Source organism: Ictalurus punctatus, chromosome 13, assembly GCF_001660625.3.
Source record: "Ictalurus punctatus breed USDA103 chromosome 13, Coco_2.0, whole genome shotgun sequence".
Classification (NCBI taxonomy): domain Eukaryota; kingdom Metazoa; phylum Chordata; class Actinopteri; order Siluriformes; family Ictaluridae; genus Ictalurus; species Ictalurus punctatus.
Window position 1 is genome coordinate 23,075,400 of NC_030428.2, and position 21,176 is coordinate 23,096,575.

Below are 21,176 nucleotides of genomic sequence, written 5' to 3' on the forward strand. Positions count from 1 at the left end.
ATCAATCCATCATCCAAATCTAACTGTCTCTCTATTCATGGCCATCTCTTTAGATCTGTCTGTTTCTATCTATAATCCATATGTCTTTCTATCTGGCTCTGTTCTCTGTATATCTATTTTTATCTCTATCCATCTATCTGTGTGTGTTTTTATTTATCTATCTGCTTATCAGCCTAGGTCTATCTTTTTTCTGTCTGTTGAAATCTGTCTAGCTATCTGTCTATCCATCTATTGCTTTTTTGTTGTTGTCGTCCGTCTCTGTCTACATGTGATCTAATCTTGTTTAATAAACTAACTACTCAGCGGGTTTCTGCTTTAGTTTTGCAAACAGGTCCAACAGCAGCTTTGAAGAACAGAAATCGTGTCGTACCAAATAGTCAACAACAGATTCCAACCAACTCGGTAATCTTGGTAAAATGTGTTTAATTGAGGACGTTCAGCAGACTTTGAGGTCCTGACGGATATTATCTCGACACAGAGCACTTGTACGTGTCGACCCTGACTGTGTCCATGCAGTAGTCCCTCAGTTTTTGGTGTGTTATAGGGAAATGAAAGACTTGGACATGTAAGGCTGATGAAGTGCGTTGTGATGTATTCAGATTGTGAGAAAGTCCTTCAGCTTGCCCATAATTGCTGGCATTCTGTCCATGGGGATCAGACACACTGTCCGGAAGGGTTTCATAGGTACATCATCGAACGACCATCGTCCTGAGTGACATGAATCAGCTTCCTCCTGGACCGAGTAGTGAAACTTCACCACAGCTTGCTGTGATTGACAAAAAAAAAAACAAAAAAAACCAAGCCATTAGATCCATAAGAATAATATTGTACAGATATGTTCATATTGACAAATGTGATGGAAATGAACTGGATGTTGTTTGTCTGTACCTCGTAAAAGAATTCCTCCTCTGCGTTGACAAATATGGGCATCTTTGTGGCAGGCCCTCGTGCTGGAATGCTCTTCTTGGCTTCCTGGCATGTTTTGCTGATCATCAGACAGTACTGGCATTTCCCACTGGGTTTATTGGTCCTCTGTGCTTCAGATATCTCCTCACTGTCCAAACAATTAATAAACATTAATACCCTTTACACATTAGCACAGATTTCAGGACTCGGGTAGATATTCAAGAGCCAGTTTCACTTAACATGCAGCAGCAGCTCTAAAAAGTTACATACTGCTCCTTTAAAACTAGTTTAATCTAGTCTAGTTACTAAAAGATGAACTACAGATTACGCCTAAAATGGAGACATCAAGTTTATCTGTAAAACGCGATGTTCCATCGTACTGTTAAGAGAACTGAGAAATAAAATGTAATTTTACACTTTGCTCAAAGATACAGTTGTACCAGTTTCAAAGAAGTTGGGACACGGAGTAAAATGGCAATAAAAACAGAATGCAATGATTTGCAAATCTCATAAACCCACGTTATTCGCAAGAGAACATGGAAAACATATCAAATGTTTAAACTAAGGAAATGTACCGTTTTAATAAAAAAAAAATTAGGTAATTTTGAATTTCATGGCCGCAACATGTCTCAAAAAAGTTGGGATGGGGGCAACAAAAGGCTGGAAAAGTAAGTGTTACTAAAAAGAAACAGCTTGAGGAATATTTAGCAACTAACTAGGTTAATTTATAATTGGGTTGTAGGTGCTCAGCCATGACATTTTACACTAGAACTACAAGGCTAACATTAATAGTATCCTACTACCATCAGCAGGCAAAACACACACACACACACACCTTCTATTAAGAAAATAAATAAACAAACAGTACATGGCATAGAAAGAAAATCTATTGGTATCCATTTTGAACATGGATATTTATCTACAGTATTTACCTGCCATCCAATTTACATCAACTTAAAGAACTGAAACTTGGAAACATTTCAATTAATTGATCATTTAAAATAAGTTTAAATCCATTAAAAGTGCTTTTAGGAATCTAAAGCATCAGTTTTTAGTTGCTCCAGTTGAAAGGTGCCATTTGCAATTTTCAGAAGTGTTTCTAGACCTATATTATATTATTATATTATATATGAATACTCACAGCAGTTGTGTGTAGAGTGGCAGGGCGATCTGTGGCGGGACGTTGATAAATCGTTCACTGAGCAGCAGGCCAACACTCTGAGACACGTCCTCCATAATCTGCTGAAACTGCTCCTGCACAGCGGCTGAGCACACTTTCTCACACTGTCCCAAAACCAGCTCCTTTATCTGCTCCACACACTCCATACCCTGTCCGACACATACACACATTTATTAGTACTAAGAAATAAGCTAAATTCATTGTATATGCTTTAGAATGTACTTCAAATGCTGGTATACTACCTTTCTGTCAGTCAGGTTTATAATACTGATGAACCCAAACACTTCATCTGGATCCTCGTTATCGCTGTCATCAGGCACCTCGGCTTGCTGCAAACGGATACACAAAGCCAGCATGAACTCACAAATAAAACAGTATTTGTTCTAATACTACGGCTGTATGAGAATGGCGACAATCATAAACGTCTGTTTTGCTCAATAGTGAAAACACATTAAAGCATCATAATTTTTGAGCAGTTGGAAGCAAAAAAATCATTGCGGTTTATCAATTTTGATAAACAGAAAACATGCTTTCACACAGTATACTGAACTCTGATGCCACTTAAATGTGCAGCATTAATCTACACCTTGTTTTAAAACCATAGAATCACATCTAAAATAAAGAGATAGACAGATAAAAACACTGCTACTACGAATAATAATAATAAAGCTTATCAAGCAATTCTTTCTTGTGTTTAAAACCATAGTTATACACCTAGATAGAAAGATAGATAGAAACACTATTACTAATTATAAATAATTACAATAAAGCTTAGTAAGCAATTCTTTGTGTTTTAAACCAGCTGTAAACACCACTACTACTACAACAAAGCTTAGTAAGCAATTCTTTCAAACAAGTTAATATAAAATATGAATTAATGTCGCACCCTGATGACGCTGCCTATGTGATTTTGCTGGATGATGACGTCAGTGAGTTCAGAGATGTTCACGTGCGCCTTCAGGAATAGCTGGAGAAATAACGTCATAACGATCGTTAAATAATATATTTTTTACAATGTATAAATTCTGGTATATATTTATTACAGCTGAAATGTCATTTAAACGCGTGTTTCTAAGCCACATATTTACCTGCTGCAGGAGTTTCTTAATGCCGTTAAAATCGGTGTCTGATATCGTGTGTGCCTCAAAATCCACCACAACCTCCTAAGAACATGAACATTTTCACAAATATTAAAAATGCAATAATATTTAATCAAAAATAAACACAGTTCATTAGCAGTTGTAACGTTAGCTAACACTGGACTGAGAAATTATGGAATTCAGTAGGATATATTGTTTACCTCATTTATTTCTTCTTCTGAATTGTCGCTCTCCTCTCCGGAATCCTCTACTCCTTCATCCGAGCTGACATCACTATCTTCAGGATTTTCTCCGCTTCCAATCGCTCTTCTTTTCGCAGATGAAGCCATGTTACTGCCCAGACGAACTACAACACACGCTGGGAGAGTGGATGAAGTTACACACGTAGTTTTATATACAATGTAAACTGGCGTTCGTTGGTCACCATTCCGGCTCTAAGTTTAATGCATTTTCTATCGGAAGTAATCACTGAAGTAGAGCCAACATGGCGGGCGTTTCTTCAGCTACATGGTTGAGGAAATGGAAGAGACCATTTTGTGGAGGAAATGGGGTGACGAAAATAAAAGAAAGGTAACATTTATAGAAAATAAAGGTACCCGTGCACAATGCCCTTCCGTTCACATTTAAGAATGAATGAATATAGAAAGAATTGAAATATAATGTATTTAAAATATGTTAGGTATATAAATATATACATATGAATAAAGCTGGTAGAACATGAACTGCGTTTCTTTTCAGTCATTGTAGCACCATCATTGGGTGTGTTAAATGTGGAGTTTATGCATGGCAAAGTACAAATCATTCACTAGTATAATTAGAAGCATAATTTGTATTTAATTTCAACAACAACAGCAACAACAAACTATATAAAATACCAATGTGAATGCATGTAATAGGTACACTATGTACATTTATGTAACATTATGTACATTTAATAGACCTACTTTTTTTAAACAAACATTTTCAGCAATTTAATCCATGCAACAGGTAACACTAGACATGCATACAATGCATAAAACATTAATTGTATGTAGTTTTCTAAAAAAAAAAAATTAAATCATTTTAAAGCATCTCTTAAGAGGTTTGTTTGGGTTTTTGCCGGGGGGGGGTTGTCACGGTAATACTATTTCACAATAAGGCGTATTTTCAAATTGTTGAAATACGCTTAGGGATATTTTTGCTTTTTTCATTGACATTAATTAATGTTTTATATATATATATATGTATAAATTTCATTTTCAAACAAACAAACAAACAAACAAACAAACAGTGGAAGGAGAACTTTCGGGAAATTTCCGCGTTCTTCCTGACGTCACCATGACGACGCACAATGGGCGTTACGTGATCCGGAAGTGCAAGTGCACCGTTACAAAACATTTTCAACTCCGGATTATTTGTCCGAGTTTGTTGTAAGGATCTGTGTCGCACTACCTGTCGTGGATGTAAGAGAAAACAGTGGAGATAAAATGACTTTAAACCAGAATCACTCGGAGGCAGGGGGAGTCATCGTCAACAACAGTGAGAGGTAAATAACATGCGCTGTTGGCCGTATGTAAAGGAAAACAACGCGAACGTTTATGTATTTATTTATTTATTTATTTATTTATTTATTTAACCTACCCAGCTATCTGAAACAGTTCACATGGAAACTATTAATCAAACTGAGTAAATTGTGTTTGTGTGTATGACTGGTGTAGCTGTGGCAGCTGTGTCAGATTACCTCTTATTAAAGATAATAGTGACTCAGTCAGGCCTTGATCTGTAATAGGGCCAAAGTCCAAAATAAAGCTCTAGAAACCATTCATTTAAATGATTTAATGTAAATACACAGAGACTAAAGCGAACTCCAAGTATCCAAGAAGGGTGCAGTGTGTTCTCACCAGGTCACGTGATGCCTAAAGTCGCATATCCCTTTTAAGCACCATGGAGAGGGTCACTATTGTGTACGATTCATACTGGAATAAAGTTGGCTTGATGTTGGACGTTCGATATTCGCGGATATGCGAAAATTAAGGGACCGTCTCTAAAGTTACATACGACATTGTAAAACACGTTTCTAACTTCAATAGCATTTGAATGGGAAGGACTTACAGTCATATAACCAACTGTAAAGTGTTCATGTAGGTGTCAGCTATAATGCACACCTCTTAGATTTTTTATATTTAACAAAATAATCTATTAAATCATGCATAAATATTGCCATGTATTTTATTACTGCATGGGCTCATACACAAAATATAGCATAATTTAAAGCTCAATAGCATTTGAAGGGAATGATGTACAGTCAAACAAACAACTGTAAAGTGTTCGTCTAGGTGTCAGGTATGACACACACCTTTTAGCTTTTTGATATTTAACCCTACATTGCAGGAACCAAAAAAAACCTTCACAAATGCATAAAGGGGGTCAAAATGACCCGTACTGGATTGAATGGTCTTCTTCAAAAAAAATAGATGTCCTATTAATGAAATAATTAATATATACTTTCAAATTATTAGATAGAAATGTTAATATACTGTCTGTTCAAATTTATTAGTGTTGCATGAGGAATTGACAGTTCAACAGTGGCAAAATATTCGATACTCTGCCTTTCGATAAGGTATGGATTAGGAAATCCTGACCCCTTGGGTAGGAACCTATACAGGTGCACCTGCCCATCCGTTACTCATAAACCAGTGTATGGACCCCTGAGCTTCCCACTGCACTACCCATAAACCAGTGTATGGACCCCTATCCTCCTCACCTGCTAGTTATGGACCCGAGCATAGACCTCTGAACACCCCACTGTGCAACTCATAAATGAGTGCATGGACCCCTTACCACCCCACCCCATACTCATAAACGAATGCATGGACCACAGACCACCCCACTCCGCAACTCAACACATGCAGAAAACCCCAACACATATAACTATATTACATAACCAATACAAGAGCTTGAGTAGTCTCTGTGATGCACAGAAGGTAATCTTACCTCTGGCAACTGGCTTCTTTCTTGTTTTTCAGCTCTCAAACTCATCCACCAATTTATTTAAGTCCAGCTGTTAACAAGCTCTGACCCAGTGGCTGCACCGATAGCATGTTGAGTCTTGACCCATTTTAGTTTGGTGTTCATTTTAGATCTAACCCATTTGGGAAAATGGGAGTTCTCTGGTTTCTCTTTACTTTTTAAGCACTCTACACACTTAGTATGAGTGTGCAGTTATCCAAGTTTTTTCTACATACTGTATATAGCTCCAGTTAAAAACCATTAGCACCTGACCAGTGAACTTATTGGTTAAAGTTCAGACCCACACACCAATAACATTTCTGAATGTATTTCAGATTCTGTGACTTTCAATTCGTTGGCTTGTGTTTTATGTATTGTGTTGTGTGTAGCAGTGCTGTGTTATGGCCTATTCATTCACTACAAATCTTTGCTTTTCGAGGGTGCTCTAGTGGCCAGGGCCCAGGCCCAAAGCCCTGGGAACATCCACAGTAGGCTCGGATATGCCACAAGTTACCGAAATGTTGAAATGATTTCATGCCCACAGATGAGTCAGAGCAACAAAGTGGCTTCGTGGCTCCTTTTGTAAAGCACATAGGCTTACAGTAGCAGCAGTGTTGGTGAATTCTGTCTGTCTGTAGATTATTTTTGTGTAGTCACCCACTCAGTATTGAATGTCAAGTGATGAGGAGTGTTTTCTATTTTTTTTGTCTTTTTTCTACAGTATTGTTTTGGTATCAGACAATACAGTGCTTGGTATCTAAATCAAAGTTCTAGCCTACTATTGATTTGAGAGCACTTAAAAAAAACTCCACATTTGTTCTCATTTCTCATCTCTTTAGTGTCTTGATGTCCTATGAGAATGTAGAGCTGATGTTCAGCGATGCAGACTGCTTGCCAGACCTGTTTAGGAAGAGCAGGAAAGGGAGCATCTATCTCACACCATACAGGGTAGGTATGATGAAAGAGGGGAAATCCTTTGGAGCTGACTTTTCTGATCAACTCGCTGCCAGAAACAAATCATGTTTTTTTTCGGATGCAGTGCTCGAACCCAAGCAAACTCCAGTAGGTGTAGGAGATCACAATATCCCAGTAGATCAGTTGCACTATTGCATTTGTTTTATGTCAAAGGCATGACATGAAACTTCATAGTGTACTGAATGCTTTTCTTCACTTTATTGTTGTGCTCAAATAAACTACACAACTGGATATTTGCTCTGACTGGATGGACGCATAACTAGATATATGATTTACTCTGACGGTTACGATCCATGTTGTCACTGTGTTTGAATGCTTTTTCGGACTCCTTGTACAATTTTATGACCCCATCCAGTCGACTACTTACCACATATTTATTGGGAGTATTTTTATATTTTTTTAAAATGCTGTCTGTTCTTCCTGGAAGCCCAAATCAGAAGGGTATGGATCAGAACAATCCTAATTCTGACTCTGCAGATTGAAATTTAAATAGGGAGTTAGATCTGATAGATCAAAAACCTAGATGTTATGTTGTCATGTGCTGTTATTAATCAGCGTTCTTATTTTTGTGTCCAGAAATAATATTTGGATAATTGTGTTCTAAATTGAAGCATTTAGTGAGTAATTACTCATCATAGTAGATTTAAAGTGAATACCTTGAAAAAGCCCTGATGCAGCAGTTCTTGATTTTCTGCTTGTACTCATTAACTCATTACAAGTTTAAGAGCATAAGTGGGTTTTTGTTTGTTTTGTTTTTTTGTCAGATGATCTTTGTAACAAAGGGGAAAGAGTCTTTGCAGTCATTCATGATGCCGTTCTACCTGACGAAGGGCTGTGAGGTCAAACAACCTGTGCTTGGAGCCAACTATATCAAGGGCACTGTCAGTGCTGAACCAGGAGGTAAGAACTTCAGTCTGTTTCTGAACTAGCAAAGACAGCACAAAGCATCTGTTATAAATGCCATGACGTTACGTTTGAGCGCACTTCAGTACAACACCTCCGTCTTTCAGATGAGATGTTAAACCGAGGTCCTGACTCTCTGTGGTCATTAGAAATCCCAGGATATTTATCGTAAAACAGTAGGGGTTTAACCCTGGTGTCCTGGTGAAATTCCCAGGACATGACATTCCCAGGACTTCTCTATCATGGCCCCTAATAATCTCCATCTCTGAATTGGCTACTTCACTCTCTCCTCTCCACTAATAGCTTGTGTGTGGTGGGCGTTCTGGTGCACTATGGCTGCCGTCGCATCATCCAGGTGGATGCTACACATTGGTGGTGGTTGAGGAGCCCCCCCCTACTATGTAAAACGATTTGAGTGCCTAGAAAAGTGCTATATAAATCTAAGGAATTATTATTATTATTATTATTATTATTATTATTATCATCACTAGCACAAAAGTCTTGCACACCGTAGGAGCCATCAGTCATGCGTACTAAATGATAGCGCTAGGGCTAAGTCAGGGAGAAATTGAGCCGTGTCACGTTCCCTAACCGTTGGACCGAACTGCATGAGTCATCGGTATGGTAAGAAAAAAACAAACCCTGAACTTAATAATGTATATAAAATCTGTTGGTTTTAATGAAGCACCAGAATTAGCATGTAGTCCTCAAACCCCATTAAAATGTCCTGGATGTCTTTTGCTTTCTAGGTGGTTGGGAGGGTTCTGCAACCTTCAAACTCATCTTTGCCTCTGGTGGAGCTATTGAGTTTGGACAGTACATGTTGCAGGTGGCTGCTCAGGGTAAATATAACCACTGTTCCCAATTTCTACAGGTCTGTTGTTTTCTTTATTAATGCACTTCCAGTTGGAAACGATCTAAAAGTACATATGCAGGTGTAAGCATGTGTATATAGTATGTTGATATTCAGATGCGGTTGCATTCAAAAACAATGTTGGTTTAACCAAAGAAGTCATTAAATAGCAAATAAAGGCATGAAGACTTAATAATTATATGAATTGAAAAAAAAAAAACACAAGCGCCAGTCCCTTCCTCTTCCCTTACAGTACATTGAAATTCTTTTCTTTGCATAGCTGGGGTCAGAGTGCAGGGTCAGAAATGACAAGGCCTTTATCAAGGGCCATTTTAACCCAGGACCTTCTGATCACTAGCCGGATCCTTAACCAACGGAGAAGGGTCTGTCTGCATCCTGCAAGACTACAAACAATACCTATTACAAGGAATGCTTAATACAAGGAACGCCTACTAGCAAATCACACTACACAACAGTCCCACGCTCACTCGAAGATAGGTGTGTCAATTTCCTTAGAAATCTTGAAGATAGGAATTTTGTCAATTTTCCCTAAGCCTAACCGTATTTGTTGTGAGCATAACTTTCGATAGTGGCTGTACCTTGTAAGCGGTGTGGTTTGTAATCCTGCATGACACAGATGGACACGCTTGAACCACTGAGCCACTGCTGAAGGTGCATGGCCTGCGTTTGCATATTGTAACATGGCTGGCTCTTATATTTTATGATGCCTTTTATGGGTTTAATCCTAAATCTTTTTTCACTTTCCCATTTTTGCACTTTGACCACTCAATAAAAAAAAATATATATATATATAATATAAAGCAAAACAAAAGGTGTATGAGCTGTGCTTGTGTTTTCTGCTCTAGCCTCCAGGGGGCAGCCCGTGACCCCTGATTTTAGCTGTCCATACATGGCTAATGGCACGTATGCCTACCCACCTCCCGCTCCAGCTAATGGCATCTACTCCACTGGACCACCTCCTCCTGGCTATTCATACCCTGCTCCTCCACCTCCAGGTAATACACTCTGTGTGGAATGACTAACACACTTACACACTATTATATGCAGGTCTCTCAGGATTGGCCATGCCTACTTATTTCAAAATCAAGCAAACATGCATGCCAGTTAAAAGAGATAGTGTTTTAATCGAAGATCAGAAAAGATTAACTATATTCTAAGTTGAACTTGGATGCGAATGATAGCTCTACCTTACTGTTAATGCTGTTCGTAATTTTTTTTAATGGCACTTGTATGAGGAAATTGATGATAAACTGTGTTTGTCTGCTTTCCTGAATGTTTCGTCTTGTTTCCAGGTGCATTCTATCCCAATCCCCCGGGTTTTGATGGCGCTGCAGCCTACGTGCCCCCCCCACCTTACTCCGCCTCAATGGCCCAAGCCCCTCTAGACCCTGACCTTCCACGTACACCTGCAGGTCCGTACCACAGCCAGAGAACACCAGAGATGTCCTAGACAGAATAATAATCAATTTCCTGATAAAAGTGAATTACCTGGATAGGATGAAAACGACTCTAGATGAGCATTTATTGCCTGAATGGAGAATAAAAAATATTAAAGTGTTCAGAGTTTATCATGTCTGCTTCTCCTAGACTTTAAGCCACAGGAAATCCTGTAAGAGAATCAGCAACTATATAATAAAATAAATGACTGGTTTTGGTTTTCTTATAATTTAATCTAGGGTAACCAAGTCATGTTGTTATTATTAGTAATTTCCAAATGAAGAAATTTTAATAGAAGAACACTGGTGCTGATAATATTGTAGGGATTTTTTGTTTTGTTTTTCTTAACTCTTCAGCAAATGCACGGTAAATAATTTGGTGTAATGAATTATTAGATGTAACTTGCATGGATTTAATATCTCTCTCACTCACTCCCTCTCTCAGCGGAGGCTAAAGCAGCAGAGGCAGCAGCCAGTGCAAACACTGCCCCTCGTGCTCCTACTCGCTTTTACCTGCCAGAGGTAATTGTATCTCTGATACTGACCCCACTCAAACATATGCATCCAGCATGTATAATACAAAACCTACCATCTGAAACACAATTACATCTCTGCATCCTCTGAAAACATTCTGGAATTGAAATGTACTTAATTCATATTTTTACCATTTGACTAACAGACCATGTCTAACATTTGAAGGTGCAAAATATTTTTATTGTGGCACGAAGGTTAATTAAATAAAAAATAAAAAAGAGACATATTTGACTGTAGGGGAATTTTACAGTTAAAGACCCAAGGACCAGATATGATCAATGAAGACCAGGAGTCAAGAGATGCAATCAGTTGAAGATTTTACTGAAGAATAGTTTACAGTCTCATCAGCAGAAGTCAACTTCAACACTCAGCAAGGAGTCGCACAATCACTAAGCTACATCACATCCGGTTGAATAATTCTGATTGGTTAAGGCATAGATAAACTTAGGAAATTTCCACATATGGGCTGTGAATCAGAAGAATATCCTCATTGATCATCTGGACATCCAGTTCTCTCGTCAGATGGTCAGTTCACCTCCTCTGTTCACCTCCGAATGTCCTGTGATCAAAAAGTGCTGACACACTGACACACACAGAGAGGGATGCACAGCTTCTTCAAGGTTGGATTTGTTCGAGCTGGAAACTTTCCCAAAACATACAGATTAGACAACTAAGAATAGTCAGTAGGCACTAGTAAATCTCATAAGCTTGAAGCTGTTCAAATCATCTGATATTTTGAAAGATTCATTTTGATTAATAACTCATTACAAATCACTCAAAGGAGATATATATATATATATATATATATATATATATATATATATATATATATATATAGATAGATAGATAGATAGATAGATAGATAGATAGATATAGTATTGCGATATAATATTGAAGAGGCAGGGGATTCCAGAATCCACCCTTCTTGACTAACAAGTGACAAACTAGAATGTGGCATGATGTATCTCCATAGTACTTATTTATGAACATTGATTTGTTGTTTGTCTCCTTTATAGGACAAGCCACCACCTTACTCACCTCCTGAAGACAAGAAGAACCAGTAAATGTCACACCAGCAAAGCCGGTCCTCAAACTCCTCTCTCAATGGTGTCTCTCTCTTTCTCTCTCTCTCTCTCTCGCTCACACACACACACACACACACACACACCTCCTGAGCAGCATTTAATTTAATTAACTCTGCCTATCCATACCAGGAGTCTATTCCAATGAGCAGTAAACAATGTCGGTATCAAGGAAAGAGAGGAAAAACAAAAGAAATATCATGTGAGTGAGCAGAAATTAACGTTTTAGGGCTTATGAGGAGTCACAACCGTGATGACAGATTTCCTAACCCTATATTTTGCATTTGTAAAGCACTGACTGCACATTGGACTCGAGTTGTAAGTTTATTTTCTGGAGCTGGCCCAGTTGGCCATGTTTCATAAGACACAGGGCCATCGTGTTAGGATTGATCGTGTGATGAGAATTACTAATCAGTGCCGTGTATTCATTCAGGCGTTATACTTTACATCCTTCCCCGTATCTTGAATGTGTTCAACCCGAAGGCATCTTGGTGTACCCGTGGAGCCGCTGTCCCTGTGCTACTTGTGTCTGTGTGCTTCTCTGGAGAATGTCTCAAACTAACAGTGCACTTTACCTTTTTTTGGTCCTTCATCAGTACATCAGTTCACAAATGGTCTGGCTGTTCCACAAACAGTTCTTACTTAATTTATTTGGATTTGAAAATACGTAACCATACAAGCATGCTCTCAGCTGTGATGTCTAACATAATGGATTGTATTTTATTAAATTAAACATGTACCAGTTTAAAGGTCTGGCTTACAGGGTTTGTGTTTTTTTTTTTTTTTTTTTTTTTTGACAGCAAACAAACATTTTAAAATACACTCGTCAAGGAGGAATACAGATTCCATTTATCTTAAGACTCTTTGTCCATACAAAGTCTTTTTTATTCCCTTTTGAAGTGATAGTTATTTGCTGGATTTGCAAATACAGGCGATATGGTTTATGTTCTTGTCACATCAGGATGAGTGTGACTAGATCAGATGAGGTTCACTTGTAAGTGGGGTGCATTTATCACTTGATGTGTGTGCGCTTCTCCTAATGTCCCTGTGTCTTTGCAGCAGACACTACACATAGATTTCATCCCAAAGATTCATCCAAAAGATCTTTTACATAACTACAGTCATCCCAGTCTGTTTGCAGTACAAAGTCCATCCACATGTTAACAGTCATAATAAAAAGGCAAGGGTTACTTTAAGATAGTACACCATCAATGTAAAATTCCCTTCACAGAAGGACAGTAATGTAAATATGCTGACCTGGGCTGAAGTAAAACACAACTTATATGCAGTGAACAAGCAGATGACCCAGTATAGGCAGTGGAGAGAAGGCAGAGGGTACAGGTTGAGTACATAACATCACATGTAGAAAGGACAGACTGTGTTTGAGTTTTAAAAAAAGAAAAAAAAAAAAGACAGGGACTCATTAAGGCATTTTGAACTAATTTGGGGATATAAAATCATCTATGTGTGGAAAAGGAAAGATCACTATATGAGGTTTAAAAGAAATAATTTTAAAGCAAGATTAATTTTTGTCAGTGTGCTTCAGTGTTCTCACCATTTGAAGTAGCTCAAAAAAATGAGCTATTAGTGTGAACATCCTGTTACGTTTTATATATCGTACAGGTTTTAAAGTATTACGGAGTAGCGCTCGATTTGTCTAAATGCAATTCTAGTCAGAAACATTTGCATTAGAACAAAACAGAGCACTCCTCCACCTTATTCGCCATGACCAATGAACACAGACCTTATACCGCATCACCACACTCATGCGCCTGAAGAACAACGAGTCTGCAGATGAAAACGAGGAGATACAATGTGAGAAAGATGAGAAAGATGTGCGTGAATCTTCAAGTGGCCTTTAAGCAAACACCTGCATGTAGTAAAGAAGGAAGAAATTTGTCCTAAAATGTTGAATATTATGTACAGAGTAATAAATTCCAGATTACTAAACAAACAGTGTGTGAAATGAATGAATGAATGAATGAATGGTGTGAATTTTCATTCATGTGTGGCTTGACTTGAGCATGATTCCCATTTCATCATGAATTGTGCAGCTCTATTACCACTACCAGTCAAAAGTTTAGATACGCACGCTCTTCCCTTAGATATCCCCCCCCACACACACACACATTTTTGTATAATAATAAAGTCATCAACACTCTGGAGTAACACAAATGGAACTAGGGAAATTATGTTGTGATAAAAAATCCCAAATAATTTCATTTATTTAGCATCTTCAAAGTAGACGCCCTTTTTGCCTAGAATTTCCAGAAATGTATTCTTGGCGTTTTCTCAGCCGATTTCTTGAGGAATTTCCCTGAGATGCTTTTTAAACAGTATTAAAGGAGTTCCCACCTACGCTGGACTCTTATCGGCTGCTTTTCGGAATATTACGCTCCGAGTCGTCCGCTTAAAACAATATTTTTTTGTGAATAAAATATTCGTTTTCTAATGAAAGAAATGAATATGTCTGCTCGATTATATTTTTGTCTACAAGACCGATTTCACACATTTAATCATTCACCTTCAGATTAAAAGATTTTTAACGATCACGAGAAACATTTCAGTCAAGTGTCTCCAAACTTTTGACCGGTAATGTGTATAGTAGAGCTACAGGAGCTTAAAAAGACTGCTCTTGACCATTCATTCATTCATTCATTCATCCATTAACCGCTTTTCCGTGTGTGAAAACACCATTTTCAGTACCGAACATTTTCACCAAAGTGCATTAATTGCAACAAAATCGTTAACGTTACACAAACACAACGTCAGAAAAAAAAAATATTAGTGAGGAAGATTGTTCTCTTTATTAAATAAAAAGTTGTGCTGGAGCGTCTGGCTTTTGGGAGTTCTGTAATACGTGTCTTTGAGCACAGTGCTTCAGCTCGCTTTTCTAATAAAAAAATTCAGGTTTCAGGAAGCGGCTTTTGCAAGAAGCATTTGTTAGTTCTCAGGAGGCCTGGAACTACTTCCCTACTCTAGTGCACTTAAGTGGTCCTATGGTGTGCTTGTTTATTTGCTGCAGAGTTCAATAAGTTAGAAAGTGCTTCATGGGCTGAATCACGGTGTTTCTGAACCTGTAAGGTTGCTCACACTGGGCAGAGAGTGACGCTGACCCCCTCTCCGATCCAGCAGGCAGGATAGAGCTCATGGGAAAAGATGCAGTGGAAGGCGTGCAACCTCACTTGGTTCTCCCCGTAATAAGCCAGAGTGCCTTCCTCATAGTCCAGCAGCATGCCGATACGCAGAGGGCGTTTGTTTAACTGCAGCTCACCTTTCACGGGCTCTCCGTGACTGCCGTGCCAAGCCGTGAGCTGGCGCTCGTTCAGCTCCAGGCTCCATGACAGCTCGTTCATTCCCAGCATGGATGTCCTGCCTTTCTCCTTGCGTAGGATGCTCGGGTACGTCACGCCTACGTACGCCCACGGTTTGGACACCTCCAGCTCCCAGTAGTGGCGACCGTGTGTGAAATTCTCAAAGCACAACACCTGCCAGGTATAATCGAAGCGCGCCTCGTGAGCTGGCACCTGATGAGGCCCTGAGGTCAGGTGCTCCGCTCGCTGGTTGTTCTGAGAAAGCATGAGGTGACCGTTGGCTGTGCGAGGGTCAAAGGTCAACGAACAACGGTCTGTGACAAGAGAATGTACATGTTAGGATTTAAAAAAAAAAAAACTTTACATTGATATTTTAACACTGGTGTCACAGTATTTAATAAAATCTTGAAACTAAATGAAATGCGAGCACCTTTTACTTACTCCTCTGTGTGTGTTTTTTTTAGTTACTCATGATTAAATGATATATGATCATAAAAGGTCAAAATAAACCTTACCATTACTATTGTAATTAAGATGCTGCCAATACAATGCAGACTTTGATACCCAGTGAAACATAATATGTATTTTATTTAACTAAATGGAAATGTCTGTAAGTAATGCTGTGTAAAAGGGCAGATGAGAGTTTTTTTTGCTGTTGTTGTTTTGTTTGTTTTTTTTTTTACATTGAATGAGGCCCTGCTTTCCTGCTGGATAAGGCGGAGTGGCTGGACTTGGCACAACAGCAAGCATTGGTCTCTTGTCTTGAGGAGATCCTGTGCAAAAAGAATATGTGTAAGTATATCTGAAAAGAACAAAAACACCAAAAACAACAGGTTTACTTATGACACAAATACAAAAAAATTAAATAAAAAATACTATTTGCAAATTTAGACATGTGCTAACCTTCTTTGATGTGGCTCACAGCTGCATACACAGCTTTATCCAGATCCTCACACACCAGCTTTGAGATGCGAGACAGGACGTCTGTGACCGGACTCAGCTTCTCCTGAAGATTTACACTGACGTCTACAGGAACTGAACCCATCTGAGGGACCTCCACCAGCCTGGAGTCCTGCTCACACACACACACACACACACACACACACACACACACACACACACACACACACACACACACACACACACACACACACACACACACACACACACACACACACACACACACACACACACACACACACACACACACACACACACACACACACACACACACACACACACCAAGAATAAGCAAACACATCACCTAAAGTGTTTTAATATCGTCTGAGTCCTGCCTGAATGATTACCGGGATGACAAAACCTACTTGACTAAATAATGGAAGGTATCTAGGGTAATACAGTGGTGCTTGAAAGTTTACGATTGCTTTAGAATTGTCTATATTTCTGCATGAATATGATCTAAACCATCATCGGATTTTCACACAAGTCCTAAAAGTGGATAAAGAGAACCCAATTAAACAAATGAGACAAAAATATTATACTTGGCCATTTATTTATTGAGGAAAGTGATCCAATATTACATATCTCTGAGTGGCAAAAGTATGTGAACCTTTAGGATTAGCAGTTAATCTGAAGATCAAATGGATGATCAGGTGTGAGTGAGTGCCTTGTTTTATTTAAAGAACAGGGATTTATCACAGTCTGATCTTTACAACACATGTTTGTGGAAGTGTATCATGGTATGAACAAAGCAGATTTCTGGGGACCTCAGAAAAAGAGTTGTTGAGGCTCATCAGGCTGGAAAAGGTTACAAAATGATCTCTAAAGAGTTTGGACTCCACCAATCCACAGTCAGACAGATTGTGTACAAATGGAGGAAATTCAAAACCACTGTTCCCCTGCCCAGGAGTGATCGACCAACAAAGATCACTCCAAGAGCAAGACGTGTAATAGTCCACAAGATCACAAAATATCCCAGGATAACTTCTGAGCAACTAAAGGCCTCTCTCACATTGGCTAATGTTAATGTTCACGAGTCCACCATCAGAAGAACACTGAACAACAGTGGTGTGCATGGCAGGGTTACAAAGAGAAAGCCACTGCTCTCCAAAAAGAACTTTACTCCCCTTCTGCAGTTTACTAAAGATCACATGGATGAGGCCGAAGGCTATTTTTTGGTCTAGAACTTTTTGGTTTAAATTAGAAGGGTTGTGTTTGGAAAAAGGAAAACACTGCATTCCAGCCTAAGAATCTTATTGCATCTGTGAAACGACTTGCCATCATTGAGGGAATAATGAATTATGAATTATACCAGTGAATTCTACAGGAAAATCTCAGGACATCTGTCTGTGATCTGAATCTCAAGAGAAATTGGGTCATGCAGCAAGACAACGACTCCAAGCACACAAGTCTTCTTTAACCATTTTTTGGTAGAAAGACTTAAGTTAATGTTGTGGAAGGACCTGAAGCATGCAGTTCATGTGAGGAAACCCACCAACATCCCAGAGCTGAAGCTGTTCTGTACTGAGGAATGGGCTAAAACTCCTCCATGCCGATCTGCAGGACTGATCAATAGTTACCCCAAACGTTTAGTTACAGTTATTGCTGCGCAAGGGGGTCACACCATAAACTGAAAGCAAAGGTTCACATACTTTTACCACTCACAGATATGTAATATTAGATCATTTTCCTCAATAAATAAATGACCAAGTATAATATTTTTGCATTTGTTTAATTGGGTTCTCTTCATCTACTTTTTAGGACTTGTGTGAAAATCTGTTTTAGGTCATATTTATGCAGAAATGTAGAGAATTCTAAAGGGTTCACAAACTTTCAAGCACCACTGTATGTAGACTAAAAACACTTATGTCCCCTTCTTTGGCCTTCAAGGTACATCTTTCTCATTTCCAAATACAGACTTGAAGACACGCCCACATTTCCACTAATTCTGTTTTCTGAAATGCACCTTTGTGCTACGCCACGTGAGTTGTTTCAACCTGAATGAGCTGGCGGTCGGGGACGGCACAGAGGCTGCTGATCTGCTCCTGAAGCTCTCCGAGCTGCTTAAGTTTCTCCTGCAGGTTGCTGAGCCGAGACTCGGCCTGAGACACCGTGCTGGCCTGCTGCTGCTCCAGGAAACTCTGCGTCACTTCCTGTTTCTCCATCAGCACCTTCAGCAGCTGTGAGAACTTGGCGCACACCCACTGAGACGTCTGCTGCAGCGACACCTGTGACAGTTACATGAGTGCTGAGAAGTGTCAAATCCATGATTTACATAAAACTATTAGCACCTGCCATCAGAGCTATCCTTAAGCATGTGAAGAGCTTTTTTTACATCCATTGTTTAAACCTGAGAAGAAGAAGTGATACTATATTGAGTATTCAAAATAAATGTTACAATTGTATATCGAATCAAAAAAAAAAAAAAAAGATAACCTGCATCGATATATTCTTAATTTTGCTAATCAATGAACAAAACACATGGCTACATGATTGATGTACAAATGCATCGTTGATTTTACACCATTTTACTATCATACAAAAAAACTGTTATAGTTTAAGCAGCAATTTGTAATATTTAAAGCTTTCTATTGCTTAAGTTGCATTTAAACAGATCCTGAAACAAGCCAGGTATGACAGAGGACCAGAAAAAAAAAAAAAAAAAAAAAAATTTATATATATATATATATATATATATATATATATATATATATATATATATATATATATATATATATATATAGTTCTTCTCTAAACTGTGGCCACAAATCTGGAAGTACACATTTGTATAGAATGTCTTTGTATGCTGTCGCATTACAGTTTCCCCTTCACTGGAACTAAGAGGCCCAAACCTGTTCCAGCAGGACAGTGCTTCTGTACACAAAACTAGCTCCATGAAAACACGGTTTGTGAAGTTTGGAGTGGAAGAACTTGAGTGTCCTGCACAGAGTCCTGAACACCTCTGGGATGAACTGTAACACTGACTGCACCACAGCCCTCCTCACCCGACATCAGAACCCGATCTCACTAACGCTCCCGTAGATGAATGATCACAAATCCCAACAGCCATGCCCCAAAATCTATCAGAAAGCCTTCCCAGAAGACTGGAGGTTATTATAAGTGTGAAGAGGAGACTAAATCTGGAATGGGATGTTCAACAAGCACATATGGATGTGACTGGTCAGGTGTCCACATGCTTTTGGCCATATAGTGTAATATATAATATATAAATTTCAGTAAATACTATCTTTGTAAAACGACATCTCATGAGTACGTGTTCTTTCTTACCTTAGCTTTAGCGATATTTTCCGAGAGTAGCAGAATGTTCTTCTCTGTATCCTCCATGCACTTTCCAATCTCCATGCTTTTCTTCTTCAGTGCCTCCTGTCAATCAACATAACACTGTTATCGAGAATTCTAGATGATATAACACACTCAACAATTACATAGTCTGATGTACCACAATTATATGCTACCTGGGATGAACTGATAATTAAAGACTTGCTAACTTCAGCTTATTACATAGGGAATGCAGACTTAACACTGGCAAGCAGGAGTGGAAAAGCCTTTAATATGGCACAGACACCATCATTTATATATATACACTTCTACTGTTTCAATGGCAGGTTGCAAGCCAGCGATATCCGGCTTCCAAAAAACATTAAAGAAATAAAGACCATCACATTACTGCATTCCTAGTAATCAGCAACGAAAGCTGATGACGGTGTTCTTACCTCACGATTGCACCTTTCCTCTTCCACCAGCACCTTGTCATGGTCTTTGCACTCTTTCAAAGAGCACACACAGCACACACACATACAATCTTTCCTGCAGTAGTAAATAAGAGGCTTTTGATGGCGAGGACAGAGCTCCTCGGAGACGTCTTCGACTCGGTCCATACTACACGCCGCACCTGCAGATCTCTCTGCTGTGCTGTTGGCAGCCACTTCGCTCAAAACGGACAGGGACACGTTCCGATTCAGATTGGGTCTAGGGGAGAATGTTTCTTTGCAAACTGGGCAGTTGAATGATGTATTCTGAGGTCCATCTTGCTCCATCTGATCCCAGTGTGTGGATATGCATTTCTTGCAGAAGGTGTGGCCACAAGGGATAGTCACTGGGTATTGGAAACGGTCCAAGCAGATGGTGCAGGTCAGACTGTGCTCCTCCATGACCAGATCTGTCTACCTGTCAATCAAATGAAAATGAGGTTGCAGACTGGGCAAATGCACATGAGGAAATTCCCAGCATTACTCGTGACGTGTTAGTCACTGCAACAAGTCATAAGCAGGGACCATAGGGGTGTGATCAGTAATGCAATAAAAACAATTAAAGTGGTATTTACTTATAATAACCTGCAAAGAGAACCATTTTTAAGGGATTACTATAGAACAGTATTTAAAAGTAAGACATTTATTCATTCATTCATTTACAACAACATTATAACACTGGCACATCTGTATTGCATTATAGTGATTGGAAGTGATGCATAAAACAAATCAATAAGTTCTTACACATCCATAAAAGACAATACCAGTGAAAACCATTTCACAGAATGAATGGTAACTAAAAGTGTCACGAATTTTTTCATTAGAAACCCAGACATCTACCCAGCACACAGAAACACCGCTTAAGACACCGCTTAAGGCAAGCTAAGAGCAACCTAAATGCTAGTAAGCTAATTTTCCCCTACATTTGTCATTTAATGAGAATGTTACACAACGCAACGAATTCATGCCTCATCTACTGTCAATGATAGTTTGTTTGACAAGCTTTTTTTTAAAAAAAAAAAATAAATAAAATAAACAAAAACAAAAATACAAAAACATACGTACTTATTAGAGCGCCTCGCTAACTGAGATGTAATGCTAACTGGTTTGCTATGCAGACCTGGACGAACTGTGACGTAGTACGCACTGCAGTA

At 38.9% G+C, this 21,176-nt stretch overlaps 3 protein-coding genes and 1 long non-coding RNA gene across 4 annotated transcripts; 2 read left to right on the forward strand and 2 right to left on the reverse strand.

The window, feature by feature from the left end:
- Positions 1–408: 408 nt before the first annotated feature.
- On the reverse strand, positions 409–3,518 carry bccip (BRCA2 and CDKN1A interacting protein). The gene is given in 7 exon segments (NM_001200833.1): positions 409–766; positions 889–1,054; positions 2,048–2,235; positions 2,329–2,415; positions 2,973–3,053; positions 3,175–3,249; positions 3,387–3,518. Coding segments are annotated over 7 exon segments (897 nt in total). The 5' UTR covers positions 3,516–3,518; the 3' UTR covers positions 409–595.
- Positions 3,519–4,523: 1,005 nt separating this feature from the next.
- Positions 4,524–12,727, forward strand: wbp2 (WW domain binding protein 2). The gene is made up of 8 exons (XM_017483393.3): positions 4,524–4,711; positions 7,014–7,122; positions 7,914–8,049; positions 8,802–8,894; positions 9,772–9,921; positions 10,219–10,338; positions 10,808–10,884; positions 11,913–12,727. Exons 1-8 carry the CDS (start codon positions 4,653–4,655, stop codon positions 11,958–11,960), a joined length of 792 nt encoding a protein of 263 aa, XP_017338882.2. The 5' UTR covers positions 4,524–4,652; the 3' UTR covers positions 11,961–12,727.
- trim65 (tripartite motif containing 65) lies at positions 12,097–21,174 on the reverse strand. Its single transcript, XM_017483390.3, has 7 exons — positions 21,088–21,174; positions 19,987–20,440; positions 19,541–19,636; positions 18,250–18,480; positions 16,196–16,364; positions 15,976–16,065; positions 12,097–15,606 (listed from the first exon to the last, which is right to left on the reverse strand). The coding sequence occupies exons 2-7, from the start codon at positions 20,422–20,424 to the stop codon at positions 15,068–15,070; spliced, it is 1,563 nt and encodes a 520-aa protein (XP_017338879.1). The 5' UTR covers positions 20,425–20,440; positions 21,088–21,174; the 3' UTR covers positions 12,097–15,067.
- On the forward strand, positions 15,615–16,505 carry LOC128634580 (uncharacterized). Its single transcript, XR_008397763.1, has 2 exons — positions 15,615–16,084; positions 16,217–16,505. It is a non-coding gene; the product is annotated as an uncharacterized LOC128634580 (long non-coding RNA).
- Positions 21,175–21,176: the final 2 nt, after the last annotated feature.